Below are 22,324 nucleotides of genomic sequence, written 5' to 3'. Positions count from 1 at the left end.
GGATTCTAGAATAATTAATATAGTGCCTGTTTCAGTCCAACTTCTAATAGTGTGTCATTATCTCAACTTTTCAAAAGACATTAAGTGAATATGTTTATCTTTAAAGTTATTAATTTAATCACAATTTGCAGATTAAATGAATTGGGTGACATTAAAATAATTTCCCTTTTGCATATTCTGTATATCAAGTCAATCAGACTGGGCAATAATCGTATTTAAGAGGATTGCTTTGAAAAAAAGCCATGAATTAATCTAACTGAAGACAGTGTGAAATGTACAAAGTCTCACATCTGAAACAGTCTGGAATACCAATAAAATGTAATTATAATCTATTACACAAATACAGCACAGAAGAAACTATTCAACAGAAGCCATTCGAGTGTCACACTGTAAAAATATAACCAGGAATACATCCAGTCATATAGCCTTACAGTGTGTATTGTTGCCTGCCCTGGTGGGTCCCGGCATGGCTAGAGCTGTCACACCAGTATTGATTGCCAAGACATCCACAGTGAGGTGCCTGTCACCATCCCATCTCGTCACCAGACATAACGCCACACTGACCTGGTAAAGAAAAGAATCACCTGTCTCCTGGAAACACAAGCAATGAACTGCCAACTGGTGATATTTAAAACAGTGTACAGTTAACCCATGCTATAACAAACAATTCACTGATTTTATCAACCTTATCACTCAAGCTTGAGCTGCATTTAGGCTGTGTCGTTTCATAGGCTCTGTACATAATGGTCACATGGCTATTAGAAACATGGGTAAACCTAAGTGACAACACAATTGGGTAACCAAATGTTTTTGAGGACCTTTGAAATGTTCATGGGTTCCTGTGTTTTAAAGAACTGAAGCCATTGCACCCTCCCAACTCAGGACCTAGCTCAGACACTGCACGGCCATTGGCATGCACCATTAAAGCTTTTCTGAAGAGTGCAGTCAGTCATTGGCTGTAGCACAGTAAAGGGACAGTGGTATTCTGTGAGCCTGTGCACCAGGTTTCTGTAGAGTGCAGTTAGTCATTGGCTGTAGCACAGTAAAGGGACAATGGTATTCGGTGAGCCTGTGAACCAGGTTTCTGTAAAGTGCAGTCAGTCATTGGCTGGAATACAGTACAGGGACAGTGGTATTCTGTGAGCCTGTTGTGCACCAGGTTTCTGTAAAGTGCAGTCAGTCATTGGCTGTAGCACAGTAAAGGGACAGTGATATTCTTTGAGCCTGTTGTGCACCAGGTTTCTGTAGAGTGCAGTCAGTCATTGGCTGGAATACAGTAAAGGGACAGTGGTATTCTGTGAGCCTGTGCACCAGGTTTCTGTAAAGTGCAGTCAGTCATTGTCTGTAGCACAGTAAAGGGACAGTGATATTCTGTGAGCCTGTGCACCAGGTCTCTGTAGAGTGCAGTCAGTCATTGGCTGTAACACAGTAAAGGGACATTGGTATTCTGTGAGCCTGTGCACCAGGTTTCTGTAAAGTGCAGTCAGTCATTGGCTGTAGCACAGTAAAGGGACAGTGACATTCTGTGAGCCTGTGCACCAGGTCTCTGTAAAGTGCAGTCAGTCATTGGCTGTAACACAGTAAAGGGACAGTGGTATTCTGTGAGCCTGTGCACCAGGTTTCTGTAAAGTGCAGTCAGTCATTGGCTGTAGCACAGTAAAGGGACAGCGGTATTCTGTGAGCCTGTGCATCAGATTTCTGTAGAGTGCAGTCAGTCATTGGCTGTAGCACAGTAAAGGGACAGTGGTATTCTGTGAGCCTGTGCACCAGGTCTCTGTAAAGTGCAGTCAGTCATTGGCTGGAATACAGTAAAGGGACAGTAGTATTCTGTGAGCCTGTGCACCAGGTTTCTGTAGATAGCAGTCAGTCATTGGCTGTAGCACAGTAAAGGGACAGTGGTATTCTGTGAGCCTGTGCACCAGGTTTCTGTAAAGTGCAGTCAGTCATTGGCTGTAGCACAGTAAAGGGACAGTGGTATTCTGTGAGCCTGTGCACCAGGTCTCTGTAGAGTGCAGTCAGTCATTGGCTGTAGCACAGTAAAGGGACAGTGGTATTCTGTGAGCCTGTGCATCAGGTTTCTGAAAAGTGCAGTCAGTCATTGGCTGTAGCACAGTAAAGGGACAGTGGTATTCTGTGAGCCTGTGCACCAGGTTTCTGTAAAGTGCAGTCAGTCATTGGCTGTAGCACAGTAAAGGGACAGTGGTATTCTGTGAGCCTGTGCACCAGGTCACTGTAAAGTTCAGTCAGTCATTGGCTGGAATACAGTAAAGGGACAGTGGTATTCTGTGAGCCTGTGCACCAGGTTTCTGTAAAGTGCAGTCAGTCATTTGCTGTAGCACAGTAAAGGGACAGTGGTATTCTGTGAGCCTGTGCACCAGGTTTCTGTAAAGTGCAGTCAGTCATTGGCTGGAATACAGTAAAGGGACAGTGGTATTCTGTGAGCCTGTGCACCAGGTTTCTGTAGATAGCAGTCAGTCATTGGCTGTAGCACAGTAAAGGGACAGTGGTATTCTGTGAGCCTGTTGTGCACCAGGTTTCTGTAGAGTGCAGTCAGTCATTGGCTGTAGCACCTGAGCCTGTGCATCAGGTTTCTATAGAGTGCAGTCAGTCATTGGCTGGAATACAGTAAAGGGACAGTGGTATTCTGTGAGCCTGTGCACCAGGTCATTGTAAAGTGCAGTCAGTCATTGGCTGTAGCACAGTAAAGGGACAGTGGTATTCTGTGAGCCTGTGCACCAGGTTTCTGTAGAGTGCAGTCAGTCATTGGCTGGAATACAGTAAAGGGACAGCGGTATTCTGTGAGCCTGTGCATCAGGTTTCTGTAAAGTGCAGTCAGTCATTGGCTGTAGCACAGTAAAGGGACAGTGGTATTCTGTGAGCCTGTGCACCAGGTCTCTGTAGAGTGCAGTCAGTCATTGGCTGTAGCACAGTAAAGGGACAGTGGTATTCTGTGAGCCTGTGCACCAGGTCTCTGTAAAGTGCAGTCAGTCATTGGCTGTAGCACAGTAAAGGGACATTGGTATTCTGTGAGCCTGTGCACCAAGTCTCTGTAAAGTGCAGTCAGTCATTGGCTGTAGCACAGTAAAGGGACAGTGGTATTCTGTGAGCCTGTGCACCAGGTCTCTGTAAAGTTCAGTCAGTCATTGGCTGGAATACAGTAAAGGGACAGTGGTATTCTGTGAGCCTGTGCACCAGGTCTCTGTAGAGTGCAGTCAGTCATTGGCTGTAGCACAGTAAAGGGACAGTGGTATTCTGTGAGCCTGTGCACCAGGTTTCTGTAAAGTGCAGTCAGTCATTGGCTGGAATACAGTAAAGGGACAGTGGTATTCTGTGAGCCTGTGCATCAGGTTTCTGTAAAGTGCAGTCAGTCATTGGCTGTAGCACAGTAAAGGGACAGTGGTATTCTGTGAGCCTGTGCACCAGGTTTCTGTAGATAGCAGTCAGTCATTGGCTGTAGCACAGTAAAGGGACAGTGGTATTCTGTGAGCCTGTTGTGCACCAGGTTTCTGTAGAGTGCAGTCAGTCATTGGCTGTAGCACCTGAGCCTGTGCACCAGGTCTCTGTAAAGTGCAGTCAGTCATTGGCTGTAGCACAGTAAAGGGACAGTGGTATTCTGTGAGCCTGTGCACCAGGTTTCTGTAGAGTGCAGTCAGTCATTGGCTGGAATACAGTAAAGGGACAGTGGTATTCTGTGAGCCTGTGCATCAGGTTTCTGTAAAGTGCAGTCAGTCATTGGCTGTAGCACAGTAAAGGGACAGTGGCATTCTGTGAGCCTGTGCACCAGGTTTCTGTAAAGTGCAGTCAGTCATTGGCTGGAATACAGTAAAGGGACAGTGGTATTCTGTGAGCCTGTGCACCAGGTTTCTGTAAAGTGCAGTCAGTCATTGGCTGTAGCACAGTAAAGGGACAGTGGTATTCTGTGAGCCTGTGCACCAGGTTTCTGTAGATAGCAGTCAGTCATTGGCTGTAGCACAGTAAAGGGACAGTGGTATTCTGTGAGCCTGTTGTGCACCAGGTTTCTGTAGAGTGCAGTCAGTCATTGGCTGTAGCACCTGAGCCTGTGCACCAGGTCTCTGTAAAGTGCAGTCAGTCATTGGCTGTAGCACAGTAAAGGGACAGTGGTATTCTGTGAGCCTGTGCACCAGGTTTCTGTAGAGTGCAGTCAGTCATTGGCTGGAATACAGTAAAGGGACAGTGGTATTCTGTGAGCCTGTGCATCAGGTTTCTGTAAAGTGCAGTCAGTCATTGGCTGTAGCACAGTAAAGGGACAGTGGTATTCTGTGAGCCTGTGCACCAGGTTTCTGTAAAGTGCAGTCAGTCATTGGCTGGAATACAGTAAAGGGACAGTGGTATTCTGTGAGCCTGTGCACCAGGTTTCTGTAAAGTGCAGTCAGTCATTGGCTGTAGCACAGTAAAGGGACAGTGGTATTCTGTGAGCCTGTGCACCAGGTTTCTGTAAAGTGCAGTCAGTCATTGGCTGGAATACAGTAAAGGGACAGTGGTATTCTGTGAGCCTGTGCACTAGGTCTCTGTAAAGTGCAATCAGTCATTGGCTGTAGCACAGTAAAGGGACAGTGGTATTCTGTGAGCCTGTGCACCAGGTCTCTGTAGAGTGCAGTCAGTCATTGGCTGGAATACAGTACAGGGACAGTGGTATTCTGTGAGCCTGTTTGCCTCTTGGAGCATCTGTTTGGACCTGCACTGTTATAAAGTATCAGCAGAGTTGAGGCAAGGAGGCTTGTATGTTATACTTCCGTGAAGATCAGACACACACTAATACTGGTCAAGTCAGATAGAGGTGTAATCTTGTGTGTAGTTTGTCAGGATTAAACAAACACCAGACTTAAGCAGGATAATCCATGCCGGCTGAGTGCTGGGGGCTTCTGGGCAAGTTTTACATAGTCGGGGGTTAGGCCACACTATTTTTGTTGTTTTGGTATACAGATTGAACCGACCAGAGCCAAAAGCCCCAATTAGAAAATAAAATAAAAAATTATTTTTTTTTAGTTTAATTCACCTCACATTCCATTTTGGATGAATTAGAAAACAAAATGATACAAGTAAAAAATATATACCAAATTAGAGACTTATTTGTTAAATAATAATTCATCTAATGCATATAATGTAGTCTCTGGCCTCTGGAAATATTTTCTAAGAACAAATGTTGAGACTGGACGCAGAAACAAATTACACTGTGTCCCAAGGGATGAACAATAATATTCAGTGTACCTTCAGTGCATGAAGACCAGTAATGGGTGTCTGTCATTTCACCCATCAATCACGACCACTGTCCACAGGATCATTGCTTCATTCCAGGTTCAAAGTAATTATCAACCTGTACAGTACACTACACCTTCTTAGTTTGCAGGTCCCTCACATTGCCTGCAAGGACCCTTAGAAGTAATTATCAACCTGTACAGTACACTACACCTTCATAGTTTGCAGGTCCCTCACATTGCCTGCAAGGACCCTTAGAAGTAATTATTGGGGGTCCCTGGCCCCCACTTTTGTAAGTCAAGGTTAAACCCTGCATACTACTGCAAAAATACTAAGCATCATTATGAATTATTAGTAGATCTAGTGTTAACATTATATTTCCCCCCTAAGCAGACCAATGCAAACAAGTTCATGCCAAATAAGAAATGAATATTGACTTACAGGTTTGTTGTTAGCTTTTCTTCTACTGACTCAAGTGTATCCATGGGTCAGCACAAATCTGTAAAACGATAAACAAAATTATGTGTGGCCTGCACAGGTCTGAAAGTAGCATCAAAGTCAGTGTGAATGAAGATAGGACAACCTGTGTATGTAGTCATGTTTGTGACTTGAGGATTTCTGTTCTATCTGCATATTAAACCCAAGTCGCTCATGTTAAACATTAAGGTGTGTTAGGGTGGCACAACAGTCACTATCAGGGTTCATAATGATTAGGTCCAGGTTGATTCCTGATGGCACTGTGTACAATGTCCCTTGTGTCCACTGTCCAACACTATAATACAATGTAAAACTCACTCATTCACTCCCTCCTAAGTTAAGATGTGTTAGGGTGGCCCAACAGTCAGTATCATGACGCACATTGGTCCAGGTTGAATCCTGATGTACATTCCATTGTCTCATGTGGTTTGGTGTGTTCCTTTGTCATATACAGTGGAACAAAGCTGTCCCACTGCCCTTCTCCCTTACTAGATGTGATCCCTGACCTTCAGAGACTAACAGACATGGTCTGTCATTAAATGAAGTGCATGTCTGCTTTCACCAAGCAGAAATTTAAAATGAGTGCAGAAATTCTGTGTCATACTAAACCAGGTCTATTTCATATTCATACATTCATCCCACTTGCATGAACAGATAGTCTGCCTCACAGTCCCTGAATCATATTCTTTTCCCTTCTGCCCAGCCCTTTCATTAAAACAAAAGCTCTACATGAAGCAAGTCTAGATTAACCTCTGGTTCTGAATCTCCAATCTGACATGGGCTCCTTTTCTATTTAAATGGAGTTATTTTTTTTCTTTTAAATTATATATTTTCAGAGACTAAGCATAAGTCTAATGAACAGACACCACAGACAAATTTGAAGGAGTGCACAATCCCTCTTTTAACCAGTGAAACGTTCTCAGCTGATGTCACCCACTGATGGACCTCGTGCTTGTAATAACATGTCACAACTCCTAGGATCCACTGGCGCATATTATCAATATTTAAAACAATTACCTTCTTTTAGCAGCTTCTTATTTTGGCCCAAACCTATAGCCTATCCTATACTAAAATATATTACAACAAATCACAAGCTCCTAGTTGAGACTGGTCGCTAGACTGGCATTGCCAGAGAAAACAGACTGTGTAATTTATGTGCCTTTTCTGCCGTTGGGGACGGGTTTCACTATATTTCCTGCTGTGAGGCATTTCATTATTATAAATCATTGTATACACCACAAAATTAATATTTATAATTTCCAAACATATTTACATTTAAACGCCTATTTTGTCCTTTCAGTTTTAAAGAAATAAAATGATTGTCAAAATTTATCAGTGAAATATTCAACAGTTACAAACTCACAATTTATGTTAGCCATTCTTATGTCTTGTAAATTTATAATAATGTTCTATTTTGTTATTTGTTCTTGCACCACCTGTGGTGGTCTTTATGGAGAAATAAAAGTGCTTAGGAGGTTGTGGGTTGATTGACAGATTCACCTGGTTATAATCCTAGTTGAATCAGATCCTTGCTTGTCGATGGGTTTCATTCTTCCCAGGGCAAGGGAGTTAACTGACTATGAAAGTCCAGTTTCCACCCTTGCCAAACTAGGCTGGAATTATGGAGTTATGTATGGGCTGGACTAACAAGTCTATGCCCTGTCCAATACAAATCGCTTTATGAAATTGACATCCGGTTCGTAAAATGCATTTTAGGCCTTCCTCTGTCAGTAAGACACTGTGATGTAACTGCAATATATCATTGAAAGCAGTGTTATACCTCTACTCATGTCAAAGAATTCCTAGAGAAATGTTTTCCTTCAGTAGTATGTCATTCCCAGCATGTACATGATGTTGATTTATCTTCTGTTTCAGAACCTGCAGAAGTAGACCTGGATGATGTGGTGAGTGTACATTGACACACAACACAACACATGTGTATAAATGATGACACGCAATGCACTTCAGCGCATATTGCATCATCTTCCCTAGGCAAGGGAGTTCACTGGCCTGTAAAAGTCCAGTTTCCACCCTTGTCAAACTAGGCTGGAATTTCTGGGCTCGATCATAGTGCCACCGGTGGCTATTATGAGTTATGTCCCTTCTATGTCCCTCCTATTGACCAGTAAGAGTCCACCTCTCCTACCATTTGCATTTGCTTCAAACAAAATGGTGGCACCCAATCAAGATGATCTTGCACATTTGGGCTGTAGTTCATCTCTCACAAGATCGCAGATATATCTGATGCTTGCCTTCCCAAAATGGTAGCGGGCCCTTACTTCTTCATCGCTCATGGATTCGAGGTGATGATTTCGTTTTCTGAAAATACGGTCTTTCCTTGTGCATCCTAAGCATTCAAACAATATGTTATGGCATGTTTGTTTTTAATGACACGCTAATGATGCCCCAGAACCTTCATTAAGTTAATCACTCGCTAATGAGAGCACAACATCATTAAAACGTTAGTACAACTGGATTTAATGATACATTAGTTAATGAAGGTTTAATGACACTTTAATGCATCATTAAAGTTTGATACAACCCGGTCCTGATCAATAATCTAATTCTATATTGTGATAAAACAGGTCTTACTTAGCAAAGTGCATCAAGTCATGTGAGCACCTTGATTAAAAACATGAAATGATTTGGAAGATTCTGTTGATGTCAAGTTGGCGGTACACATGCTTTGTAAATCCTACAATGCACAGCAGTTTACAAAGCTGATGTCGATTTTGTTAGGCAATTTTGATTAGACTATGCATAGACACATTAGCCCAGCTAAAGTGAAAGTCAATTCTTATAATTTTGTTCTTATAAACACTATGTTTTAGCTGATGGGATGTAGACCTACATCTATACAAATTATATTTAGTACATGTGACTTCATGTTTACACTGACAGTAATACAAAAAACATCTTTATCGCAGATTAAAATAGTTCCTCAAAACGAGAGGCGTATGTATGCTCAACATGCTCTACAGGAACAACTTTTGTAGTTTCTTTACATCAAATATATTCAAATGATATGCTCATTAAATAAGAAAAGTCTGTAAAGAACTACCTCAGTAAGTCAGTCACTGCGATAGCGCGTTGTAATACATTTACATCAAGTACAAACGTCAAAATGGCCGACACGACAAACGTGATGGGAGAGATACTGAAGTTGTTCATGAACCTGTGGCTGTTACAAGTGTTAATCATCACTGATCAATTGGCCAATCATTAAAAGGTGATTGTGAAGATGTGTCCAATAGATACTAAGGTAAATTCATAGATTGCTGTAGACTGCCACTGTAGTCTAGACATGGATCGAGTCAATACTATGATAGTTTGGATGTGATTTTCTAAGTGTTGTTCTCTAGGATGGGTTTTAGCCAGGATATCCTTGAACGGGCATGTAATCAATTTCCCCAGGAATGTGTAAATAGTTTGTCAGCTTTTACGTCATTTCAAGAATACAGTCTCGTGAAAAACATATTGACGTCAAATTGTGTCGTTCATACACTTATGAACTTCAGTTTCGCAGTCATGTGACCGACCTTTCGTCTAATGGAAAAGCTGTATATCATGTAAACTTCACATTAAAAAATTGTAACATCAGCCATATATTCAGATGACCCTTCCTACCAGGGCTGGGATGAGTCCAAATTTACTACATGGGTACCTGATCCCTATTACCCAATCCTTGGATTGTTCTACAGCACCCCTAGAATAAAACTGTTTAGATACACATATAAAATGATCTGAAGATGGTGCATACACTGAAGCTGACAGAAGCTTTGTCTTTACTTAAAACATATAAAAGTCAGAAGGAATGCATGCATAGTCAGAAGGAATGTGAACATTAGCGATTAGTTGTGTAACCACATTATTGTCATTGGTCTAAGTGGTCCAGAGAGTACCCCGGTACTACTCAGGGCCTCCCAACCCGAGTTACCCTCTCAGGCCTTCTTCCTACATCAAACTCTTTCAGTTATGTAATGGTGTGTTAAGGGAAATGTCAGCCTGTATCAGAGGCCTAGAGGGTTTACAGATGAGTTGTGAAGACTTGACTTGGAAAGTATCCTCTTGTCAATGAATATACGTTAAATATGTGATATATCACTCAATGAATCGATACAGAAAGATGAATTATAGTGTGTAAAGACATGAATTAGATAAGCATAAAGAGTCACACACAATCACAGGCTGTCACAGGATCAGTCATGGTCCACGCCATCAGACACAAGCTCGTGTGCCCCCACGGAGAAGCAGGTCCTTGTCTGGCAGAAACTAGCTTCACAATCAGCTCATAGTGTTAAACTGAATTATGTCAGATCACTGCCTCATCATCAGTTATTCTGCCATAAGAAATCAAGTTGTTATTACAGAATACATTTTAAATAATATTGTGTCGCATGTACCATTTCAGAAGGAACAGAATATCTCGTGCTCCACATCAGGACACAAGTTGTCCTCATAATGTTGACTTATCATGACATCAGACAATTTATATGGCCCCGTACATGGCACCCTCCCGAATGTGTTGTTCTTTCATGTAGCCCTCAACAAGTACCAAGTACTGCTTGTGGACTTTTCAATACAAATTTTCATAAAGCCCTTGATTGGCATTCTGGTAGTTAATTATTTGTTCCCACCTCCCTACCACACTTAGTGACCCATGAACATCCCGGTTACACTTGGTCTTCAGCAACCCATGCTTGTCGTAAGAGTTGATCAACGGGATCAGCAACCCATGCTTGTCGTAAGAGTTGACCAACGGGATCAGCAACCCATGCTTGTCGTAAGAGTTGACCAACGGGATCAGCAACCCATGCTTGTCGTAAGAGTTTACCAACGGGATCAGCAACCCATGCTTGTCTTAAGAGTTGACCAACAGGATCAGCAACCCATGCTTGTCGTAAGAGTTGACTAACAGGATCAGCTGGTCATGCTTGTCGTAAGAGTGGACTAACAGGATCATCAACCCATGCTTGTCGTAAGAGTTGACTAACGGGATCAGCTGGTCATGCTTGTCGTAAGAGTTGACCAACGGGATCAGCAACCCATGCTTGTCGTAAGAGTTGACTAACAGGATCAGCTGGTCATGCTTGTTGTAAGAGTGGACTAACAGGATCAGCAACCCATGCTTGTCGTAAGAGTTGACTAACGGGATCAGCTGGTCATGCTTGCTGACTTAGTTTGATGCATGTCATCATATCTCAATTGCGTAGATTTCTGCTCATGATGTCAATCACTTGACTGTCTGGTCCTGACTTGATTATTTACAGACTGCCGTCAGACAGTTGGAATATTGCTGAGTGCAAAGTAAAACAACAAACAAACAAACACACCACACTTTGTCTTACAGCCCTGGCTAGGTTTCACCCATGTGTCAGTGCTATTGTTGTAACCAGGTTCTTGTTATCAGGTGTCCCCATGGCTGACTAGACAGGTCAGTTGGAGTCGGAGTAGCGGTCACCTAGCTCATGGGGACTCCTCCCCGGCAGGCAGGGATCATGTTCTCACTTCGCACACTACAACTTAATTTGTCATGACAATGTCAGCGTAGAGACCCAGGTTGTTCTTATTGAGGCTATGTTTTGCCTCTGCTTGTGGTAGCAATAGAGACTGATTTCTTTACCAAAGTCGATCCCCTGTCTAGGAGCAACCACAGCCATGTGTACACCGAACGTAGCCAGTGGACCATGACGGTCCCACACTTCCAGTTGTGGTCGTGGTAATGTTCATGAATGTCCTTTATCCTGTACATTAGTTGCAATGGAGGTCGTTCAGCTCCGAGACATATCTGTGATCGCATGCTGAGCTGTACATTGTTCCGACAATCTCTTATTTCTCTTTGCATTGATGTTTGATCAATCACAAGGATTAAAGTGTAATACCCAATATTGTTGACAAGACACGCTGGGTGGTGAGAGATTGAGTTTACTCACTTTATAACTGCTTGATCACAGTTTAACAGACTTCAGTGCTGCCCACTGAACCTCAAGTCCCATGTCTTGGATATCTTGATGCTTCAAATAGAACATAACTGACTGTAATTTACATATTTAATCACAAACTTGAAATACCCTTAGGTTTGAATGGAAGCATTAAACAACAATATATGAAAATATAATATCTGTTCTGAATACAATAACAAACTGCTGATTGTTGGAACCACTTTCATTATTACCAACAATTCTGATTTATTTTGGGTATTACAGCAGGTATTCAGTTTTATTCAGGTAATACTAAATATTATGTATAAAATAAGGAAAGCCACCCAGATCTTACGCCCTTCTCCCATGACATGCAACTATGATCTTTCTTCTCCCATGACATGCAACCATGATCCTTCTTCTCCCATGACATGCAACCATGATCCTTCTTCTCCCATGACATGCAACCATGATCCTTCTTCTCCCATGACATGCAACCATGATCCTTCTTTTCCCATGACATGCAACCATGATCCTTCTTCTCCCATGACATGCAACCATGATCCTTCTTCTCCCATGACATGCAACCATGATCCTTCTTCTCCCATGACATGCAACCATGATCCTTCTTCTCCCGTGACATGCAACCATGATCCTTCCTCTCCCATGACATGTAATCATGATCCTTCTTCTCCCATGACATGCAACCAGGATCCTTCTTCTCCCATGAGATGCAACCATGATCCTTCTTCTCCCATGACATGCAACCATGATCCTTCTTCTCCCATGACATGCAACCATGATCCTTCTTCTCCCATGACATGCAACCATGATCCTTCTTCTCCCATGACATGCAACTATGATCCTTCTTCTCCCATGACATGCAACCATGATCCTTCTTCTCCCATGACATGTAACCATGATCCTTCTTCTCCCATGACATGCAACCATGATCCTTCTTCTCCCATGACATGCAACCATGATCCTTCTTCTCCTGTGACATGCAACTATGATCCTTCTTCTCCCCTGACATGCAACCATGATCCTTCTTCTCCCATGACATGCAACCATGATCCTTCTTCTCCCATGACATGCAACCATGATCTTTCTTCTCCCATGACATGCAACCATGATCCTTCTTCTCCTATGACATGCAACCATGATCCTTCTTCTCCCATGACATGCAACCATGATCCTTCTCCCATGACATGCAACCATGATCCTTCTTCTCCCATGACATGCAACCATGATCCTTCTTCTCCCATGAGATGCAACCATGATCCTTCTTCTCCCATGACATGCAACCATGATCCTTCTTCTCCCGTGAAAGGTGTTCTTTCAGATCAGGAAACAGGTGGAAATCACTTGGTGCCAGGTCTTGCAAGTATGGAGGGTGAGGAAGCTCTTTGAACCCACCTTGTCGCACAGCAGCCTTTGCAAGTCGAGAGGTGTGAGAAGAAGCTTTGTCATGAAATAGTAGAACTCCAGCAGTCAGCATTCCTCACTGCTTTTCTATGATAGAATCTGTCAGGCGATGAAGCAAATCAGCATAGTAGGCACCGGTATTCGTCTTTTGACTTTCTAACTAATCAACAAGGATCACAGCCTTTGCATCCCATAATACAGTAGCTATAACTTTCTTCGCTGATCTTGAAGACTTGAATTTCTTTGGTGCCAGAGAAGTGGAATGGTGCCATTCCAGGGATTGATGTTTTGACTTGGGATCACAGTGGTAGACCCATGTTTCATCACTCGTTACTAACCTCTTTTTGAATTTGATGAAATCCTCCTCAATTAGCTCTAAATTTTCTCTGGCAATGTCGGTTCTTTTTTCCTTAAGATCAAAATTTAGAAACTTAGGCATCCAACAAGCAGATATCTTATTCATCTGTAAATGTTCATGAATAATGGTTTCAATGGATCCATGGCTTAGTCCATGGCTTATAAGTTTTTCTATCTCATTGATTGAATCTTTAGTGATGGAAACTAAGGGACGTCCAGACCTAGAGTTATCATCAAGGCTTAAACATAGCTGCCCAACGTTTAACAGTAGAACAGCTAGGGCACGTATCCCCAATACACTTACTTTTCTCTGAAGTCAAAAACTTGATGACTGCTTGGTACTCGTTCCATGTCCATTTGGACCCCTATCACGTTCAACTGGCTGTCACCAATATACAAACGGCCTCAACAGACCAAATACACTTGCAATGAACTCAAACAATGTACTACATTGACAAGTTCACTTTGTTATGGCCCATAGTTGAAAGTTAGTTAGGCTTAGAACTTTTTAACCAGCCCTCATATATCAATCCCTCTTGTATATTTCATATGCATGTATACAAAGATATAGAGAATCTCCGAGTGTCTTTTGATATCAAATATATCAGTGTTGTTATATTTAATATCAAAAGACACGAGAGTGAGATTTTATTTATCATCCAACATCATTCTTCCAACTTTTTCAGTTTGTAGACGGTAATAAGCAGTGTCTTAAGTGTAAAAAGTACTGCTGACAGCTTCAGTAGCAGAGCCATTAGTGATGTCATTTGATTGTGACGTCATGGTATAACCAATGATGTCACAAGGGTCTGCAAAGCGTTGTGATGCAATTTCATTGCAGCGATATCTACAGTGTAGATATTGCTTGATCTCACCCAAGCAATATCTCCTGTGGGAGCCAGTTTGGGATGACAAATAGCCATTACCTGGCTTGTAGGAGACAACCACAAACTAAGTCTTGTTCCCCAGGCTGTGTACACATTTACCTTGGACACAAGGAATTAAATAGCTTGATGGGAACTCTGTTTTCTTTTCATTATTGATGATTTGCCCAGCAATAACTGTAATAAGAGTAATTAGCTAAACAAGTAGCCCTCATGAACATTGAATGAGTAACTAACATTATCCGGATTCAGTAATCAATAAGGTCTGTATTGGTCAAACACTATGAGTCCCAGGTCAGTGTTGCCATCAAGCTGTTATCAAAGATGAAGGTTGACATGAGGGGCCTTTGGTTCAGTCGCTAAATTGTTATATGTTTATTGGGTTATTTATGGATTCTGAAGAACAGGTGACCGTGGTAACAGTTGGATGCTTTGTTTTTGATTATTGATTTTTTTCCCAGCTATTCACATCATACAAACAACAAGGAATGTCCAATGAACTGGATGACATAGTGCCCTATTCCTTAAGAAATGTGGGTGAACTTGTAGCAGAAATTATTTTCTCGACCCTGACAAAAGTGGATGTTTGTACAGTTATGTATTTGATTTTGTTTTGCTGGAAAAGTTAGTTTCCAAATCACACAACAAGCTGTTCATCAGTAGCAATTATCTTGATAAACACATAGAGGAGGTGGTAGTGCCAGGATATTGAATACACCTGCATTTGGCCTTTTTTGTTGGTAGGTAGGTAGGAGTTATTAAAACAGTTACAGATATTTGAATAAGCTGCCATGTGACTAGTATTCATTCTAGCCATCGGTCTAGCCATTAAACATATTGATCTTCAAAATTTTTGTGGTAAACATGTAAGACTGCATTTTGCAGAATGGAACAAAATTAGTGCTTTTAACATGATTTCATCAGTTTGGTCATGTTGGTCTGATCCTAGTATCATCTATGAAAAAATGTTCTTGACTCTTAGATAATATGAGAAATATAAGTACTATGTCTCCCATTCACTCAAACCTACAATTGGTTTGTCTTATCAACAGTTACGTTGTCGAATGAGATCCAGGATTAGATTTAAATTATTCATTGACAGTATTGATGTATAGATTTATGTTCTTTAGCTGCAAGAAGGTAGCATTCATTTTGAGAAATGTTGAGATGATGAAAGTTACGGTGAGTAAAGTCAACACAAGACAGAAAGAGGTCCAATGATAACAATGACTGAGTTGATCTTGGACAGCACAAAACAGAAAGTAGTCCACTGATAACTTTGATTGAGTTGATCTTGGCGAACACAAGACAGAAAGTAGTCCACTGATAACAATGATTGAGTTGATCTTGAAAAACACAAGACAGAAAGTAGTCCATTGATAACAATGATTGAGTTGATCTTGAACAACACAAGACAGAAAGTAGTCCATTGATAACAATGATTGAGTTGATCTTGAAAATCACAAGACAGAAAGTAGTCCATTGATAACAATGATTGAGTTGATCTTGAACAACAGAAGACAGAAAGTAGTCCATTGATAACAATGATTGAGTTGATCTTGAACAACAGAAGACAGAAAGTAGTCCATTGATAACAATGATTGAGTTGATCTTGAACAACAGAAGACAGAAAGTAGTCCATTGATAACAATGATTGAGTTGATCTTGAACAACACAAGACAGAAAGTAGTCCATTGATAACAATGATTGAGTTGATCTTGAACAACAGAAGACAGAAAGTAGTCCATTGATAACAATGATTGAGTTGATCTTGGACAACACAAGACAGAAAGTAGTCCATTGATAACAATGATTGAGTTGATCTTGAACAACACAAGACAGAAAGTAGTCCATTGATAACAATGATTGAGTTGATCTTGAACAACACAAGACAGAAAGTAGTCCATTGATAACAATGATTGAGTTGATCTTGAACAACACAAGACAGAAAGTAGTCCATTGATAACAATGATTGAGTTGATCTTGAACAACACAAGACAGAAAGTAGTCCATTGATAACAATGATTGAGTTGATCTTGAACAACACAAGACAGAAAGTAGCTCGTTGATAACAATGATTAGCGGCAGTACCCTAGTGACCAGTTCTAGTCAGAGGACGTACTGTTAGTACCCTAGTGACCAGTTCTAGTCAGAGGACGTACTGTTAGTACCCTAGTGACCAGTTCTAGTCAGGGGGCATACTGTTAGTACCCTAGTGACCAGTTCTAGTCAGGGGGCATACTGTTAGTACCCTACTGACCAGTTCTAGTCAGGGGGCATACTGTTAGTACCCTAGTGACCAGTTCTAGTCAGAGGACGTACTGTTAGTACCCTAGTGACCAGTTCTAGTCAGGGGGCATACTGTTAGTACCCTAGTGACCAGTTCTAGTCAGGGGGCATACTGTTAGTACCCTAGTGACCAGTTCTAGTCAGGGGGCGTACTCTTAGTACCCTAGTGACCAGTTCTAGTCAGGGGGCGTACTGTTAGTACCCTAGTGACCAGTTCTAGTCAGGGGGCATACTGTTAGTACCCTAGTGACCAGTTCTAGTCAGGGGGCATACTGTTAGTACCCTAGTGACCAGTTCTAGTCAGTAGGTACTGTTAGTACCCTAGTGACCAGTTCTAGTCAGGGGGCATACTGTTAGTACCCTAGTGACCAGTTCTAGTCAGTGGGCGTACTCTTAGTACCCTAGTGACCAGTTCTAGTCAGGGGACGTAAACTGTAAATGCTCTTGTATAGTTTCACTGCAATATTGATATAATTCTCTATGAATTTAAAAGTTATCAAAGTTAATTTCTCAGTTTGCATCACTTTTGACCTTGAGTAACGTATATGTGCATTTGTCTAAATATCAGTAACAAACACATTTGCAGACATGAACTAAACCCTTTTCTCCTGTCAGTCCCATTGGCTTCGTCATTATACACATTCATCCCACCTTGTGTTGTTATAGTAACTCTATGCACATACTCAGCATTCACCTGATGAAGGAACAAGATGTAGCTCTGAAACGTCGTGACAAAGAATAAAAGAAGTTCCTATCCATAAGAAGGGTCTTATATTCATAAACCCTTTTCCCTAAGTTAACTGTATCAGACATTGTACCTTTTGTAAGTTGATTGAATCAATACTGACTGATTTTAATACCTTTGTTTTTATTAAGAAACTCAGCAGTCCATTGGAAATCAATTCCTTCATATTGACTAGAGTGTCATTGTATATCAAGTTCTGATAACTAGTTGAGAAATAGTTCCATTCCTAGGTCCATCCTTAACAACATCAATAAGTGACATATATGTTCAGTTATTGTGTACACGCTGACTGAATCAGCACACATCTCATAGGTTTCATGTTGGGTCTGTCAAGCAATATATAAGTGTAGTCCAGGCAGGCCATACAGTTAGATATTGACTACTTGGCTGGCTTGGAACGCAATATTGTGTAGCACGTTCACATACATGGGGGGGGATTAGTGACTAGCAATGCTTGTTGTATGGGGGAATTGCCTCCTGGTGTAGGGATTAGTGGCTCGCAGGACTTTGATGTAGCAGGAATGAGTTAATGGTTTTTTTTGTGTGGTTCATTGATTCTGTGTTAATGTTTTGAAGTGTGTTAGGTAGTCTTCCTATTTATAATATCTTGCAGGGCCTAGATTTTCAAAAATGATCTTAGCCCTAAGATTATCGTAAAGTTATCATAAGGAAATCGTAGGCTATTGTAGCCTATTTTCGAAACTATCGTAGCCCTAAGATATCTTAAGTTTGTCGTAAATCTATGATAGGCCTATACCTGTCGTAAGTTTATTTTATCTTCATCCAAGATGGCGGCATACTTTTCCATAGATATTGTGCCAAACAACTAGTCCACTTTACGTTCAAACATTGACATTTCATTTTGTAAAACTGAGTGATTCAAATTGACACTTCGAAAACACAAAGAACGCATCAAGGATTTCACGTAAAAAATGTTCTTAATCGCGACAGCGATACACATAACTGTGGAGTCGATAGCTTACATTATTTTTCTATCCGAGTCCATGCTGAAGAAGTGTGAAACAACATACCTTTTCGATAATTTGGAAAGGATAAAAACGGAAGGTGTCGGCAGGCTACAGTAATGACCATGACCTTATTGATAGTTTAGGGGGAGCTAATCTTAGTTCAAACTCTAGTTGAGAGTGGTTTCCCTTTGTATTCGCCCGGGACACCTTGCTCAATGGTACAGTTTTCATAAAGCGCAGAGTTCCGCTGTTATATTTTGAGTCGCATTTGTGTCAATGCTTTAGTCTTTATTTTCGCATTTTATAAAATTATATCAATCTACATATGTAAAAACAACCATAAAGGTTTCGCATAAGTTTTTACATCTAAAATCGTGTGGGACGGGTGGTTTTATTAATTGAATTTTAACTTTACAGTGTAGTATTTATTGACTTAACAAGGAAATACATGTGATCAAATATTTGTATACAATATCTAATATTTTTCTTGCAAAAGTAATTGTAATTTGTTTCGTTTTAAATTCAATACCTACGTTATCTATATCCTCTTGAAAGACAATATTTGATAAAAAGTGATTAAAAACTGTCTGTCGAACAATTGCATTCTTTGAAAACAGGTGATTAACGGCATATAGATGTATTCCCTTATAAATATAACAATTTACTGAAATTTTGACAGCAAAAGTTAAGCACAGATTTTTGGTATCGACAAATCAAATAAAAAATGAGTTCCCATGCTCGTTCTGGTTCTCGTCAAAATGTAGCATAGATTGCACATTGTCCAAAATTCACTTTCAAATATATGTTCGCAGAAAAAAAGTTTATTGAATGAAATTTACTGATCAACATAAAATACACATTTTCAACACAATAATCTTTGCATTCAATAAGCCGGTTTTAAAATATTTTGGTCTTTTTAATATTTAAGTCTACATCTTCCCGTTTTATGTTTAAAAAAAATATAGATATCCTTGAGACCATTCAGACAATAAAATCGTTGTAACGTATAGGGTCAACGGACAAATACTAGTAAATGATCCTCAGCAATTCTGTCAGACAAGCCAAACATCATTGAACTACGTTCTGGAATAGATTTGACACATTACAAAGTATTTCGCTCCTCAGCCAGATTTAAATGAAATCAGACAAATCAGTTTATTAGCTCTACTTAATTTAAAAGGATAGAAAATGACTACATTATATGTATGTTCACGTTAACTTGTGGCGTGTTCCATGAGACAACATAACTTGACAATTCCTAATTTATCTCTCTTTGCGAACGAAAATTAGGTGTCACTTTTAAATAATTATGGATCTAGATAGATAAAAAAATAATTTCATCATCTAAATACTAATAGCTTGATATTGTATTTAAGTCCTTGGTTTATTCGTGAAATATTTTGGATACATAAGTAACAAAACAAACTTAACAAGCTTAGATTGTCATATAAACTTGCTTGTGGGTGCGCTGCTTCCTGAACAATTTTTGTTTTGAGTGTTTCCACGTATAATGTTGGTGTTTACACTAATATAAACTTGACTTTTGACATAAACATAAAAATAAACAGTATACATCACTTAACATCAGACTTGAACACGCATGTTAAATGCTGAACGCATATGCAGCTGGGAAATCCCCGTGACGTCACTGGGAAACACCCCGCTTTTTCAATCTCTAACACAAATGAGTTCTCTGTCAGAGTTACGACAGGTATCATAACTCTGAACGATCTGCGACAGGTTTACGATAGTTTCGAAAATCTATCTTATCTTAACCTTAAGATATCTTATCTTTGAACGTAAGTTGTTAAGATTTATCTTAGCTAAGATCGTTTCGAAAATCTAGGCCCAGAGCTCCAGATAAGCTGCGTATCTGCGTAAAATACGCATCAGAAATGCAGAAATACGCAGTAAAATAAAATCCAAGCGTATCAAATATGCAACGAACATTACAGATACGCCAAAAAATAAAACTTGTGCATATCATCAAAATATTGTGAAGTAACCCTGCGTATTCGATTAGCAAATCAGCAACTTATTTTAAATTATAAACGGGCATTCCGTCAACCTTGCCAATCTCCACGATGACAGTTACATCATGATCATTTTCCATCACTTTCTTGTGAAAGTATCGTGGTATTTTTGAGTCCTATAAAGCTCTCGAACCCACACGACACCAGTTTGCAGGGACTAGATGAATAGTGTTTTTAAATAATTAACTTAATTACCCACATGTGTAAAAACTAGTGGATAACAGAAATTTGAATACCCAGATAGAATTACTGATACTCGATGATTTTAAAATGCAAGGGTAAAATACCCACAACACCAAAAGCTTATCTGGAGCTCTGTCTTGGTTTGGTTTGGTGGCTGGAATAAAAATATAAATAGCATTTTTGTAAGTTACTTCTGAATGTTTAGTCTTCAACATGCAGTGTCAGTAATGCCAGAGGTTCAAACTCAAAACCAAATAAATCTGAAAATTCTCATTCTTTTGAGATGCACTTCTCAAAATAATTTATTCATCTTTGTGTTGTAATATTTATCACATATGACAAGGTAGTCAGTCATATTTTAGTGGTGCCTCCATGATGAGTTTAAATCTCAGTCCACAGTAGGTGTAGAGTTATGTCCCTTTAAAATTTATGTGAGATGGTTTGCAGGGGGTCATTTGATCACCAGCAGAAGTGTATTTATTCAGGACCATAGTTGTATTGTTGAAGGAAATGACACTTAATGGCTGATATTAAATAGCGATCTTTATCAAACGTATCTGGTTCGACATACATTGATGCCAATTTATGATTCAAGGGATTACAATTTGTTGGCTATGCACATGTAGCGGCCATAAAATTTCTGAGTCTTGCGATGGGATTCAATCCACGGACCTTCTGAACCAAGGTCGGAGCTTTGGCCACATGACCAAAGAAGTTAACCCCGTCAGCAAGCTGACAAGGTAAGGATGTCATCTGTGGGATGACTCCACGTCCTGCTACACACACTGCTTTAGATCTGTCGCATTATGTCCACGTGAATGTCAGCCTGACATTCACTGAATTTATAATACAAGCTGAGTTTAAATCATGTTATGTGAAGAGCATATTGTCCTTAATACTAACACCTCCCTCTTTTATGTACAATCTTTACAGATATATTTCAAAACCACAAATGTAACTACCGTAATAGTCCCAAACAATATTTCATGAAAGTGATCTCTTTAAAGAATGGTTGGTAGTACAAAATAAAGAGGGGAGCTGAAAGTGATGTGCTACTTGTTCCCTTCAGTGGTCATCTACGTTGTAGGTTGATTTTAATTAAATGTTTAAACCTTTGTCGGGAAGTTAAAGACTGCCCTGATTTTTTTTAATTTTTTCTCCAAATTTGGTGGTTTTTAATGTAAAGTCAGAAATATTTAATTATGTCTGTCATTATTAAACAATAAATTGATGACCTTTTTCTGTACTTTCCCAGTCATCTATCTGGGGACTGTGATTAAAGACATCTCCATATATGAAAAAGTGCCTTCTGGCTGTTCCATTAATTTCATTAACGTCATACAGATGGTATGCTCAAAACTGATATATAAAAAAGAAATTGTACATTTTCCTGAAATAACTTCTTAAACAGCATTAAACACTTTCTAAATTGATACACGATATTATATGGCACAAAAAAACATTACTCCTCTTCCCTTTGACCAAGAGAACAAACTTTCTTTGCAAAGGCATTTACTAAATGTATGATTCATGAATAATTCTGTTTATCCCACCATCTCAGTTTCCATGACATGGAATAAACTTCCAGACTTACTTAAATGTTGACCTAAAACTTTCAACAAACCATACTTAAGTGCTTTTGTTTGTAATGATCAATTATTCAGACACATATCTTATCAATACCCAGGAAATCACAAACTATTTAGAATGACCACACATCCCTGTTCAAATTCTCCCAGATATCCAGAATAATTTAAAGCTAGGATTTTTAAGTGCACTTTTGTGTCCGCCTGAAGTAGGTGTTGAAGTGGCAACGTGAGACTGG

General features: G+C 40.0%; 1 protein-coding gene across 4 annotated transcripts in view; it reads left to right on the top strand.

Moving 5' to 3' along the window:
- The window catches only part of LOC124146186 (regulator of G-protein signaling 22-like), a 135,949-nt gene that overhangs the window by 391 nt on the left and 113,234 nt on the right, over window positions 1-22,324 (top strand). For all 4 annotated transcript variants that reach the window (XM_046516352.2, XM_046516349.2, XM_046516350.2 and 1 more), the window contains exon 2: window positions 7,570-7,598. In XM_046516352.2, the coding sequence (XP_046372308.2) occupies window positions 7,570-7,598 (29 nt within the window). The remainder of the gene's footprint in view (window positions 1-7,569; window positions 7,599-22,324) is intronic.

Source organism: Haliotis rufescens, unplaced genomic scaffold (genome assembly GCF_023055435.1).
Source record: "Haliotis rufescens isolate VD_foot unplaced genomic scaffold, xgHalRufe1.0.p SCAF_2, whole genome shotgun sequence".
NCBI lineage: Eukaryota > Metazoa > Mollusca > Gastropoda > Lepetellida > Haliotidae > Haliotis > Haliotis rufescens.
The sequence above is the reverse complement of the archived record's forward strand: the minus strand, read 5'-3'. Positions and strand labels throughout refer to the sequence as shown.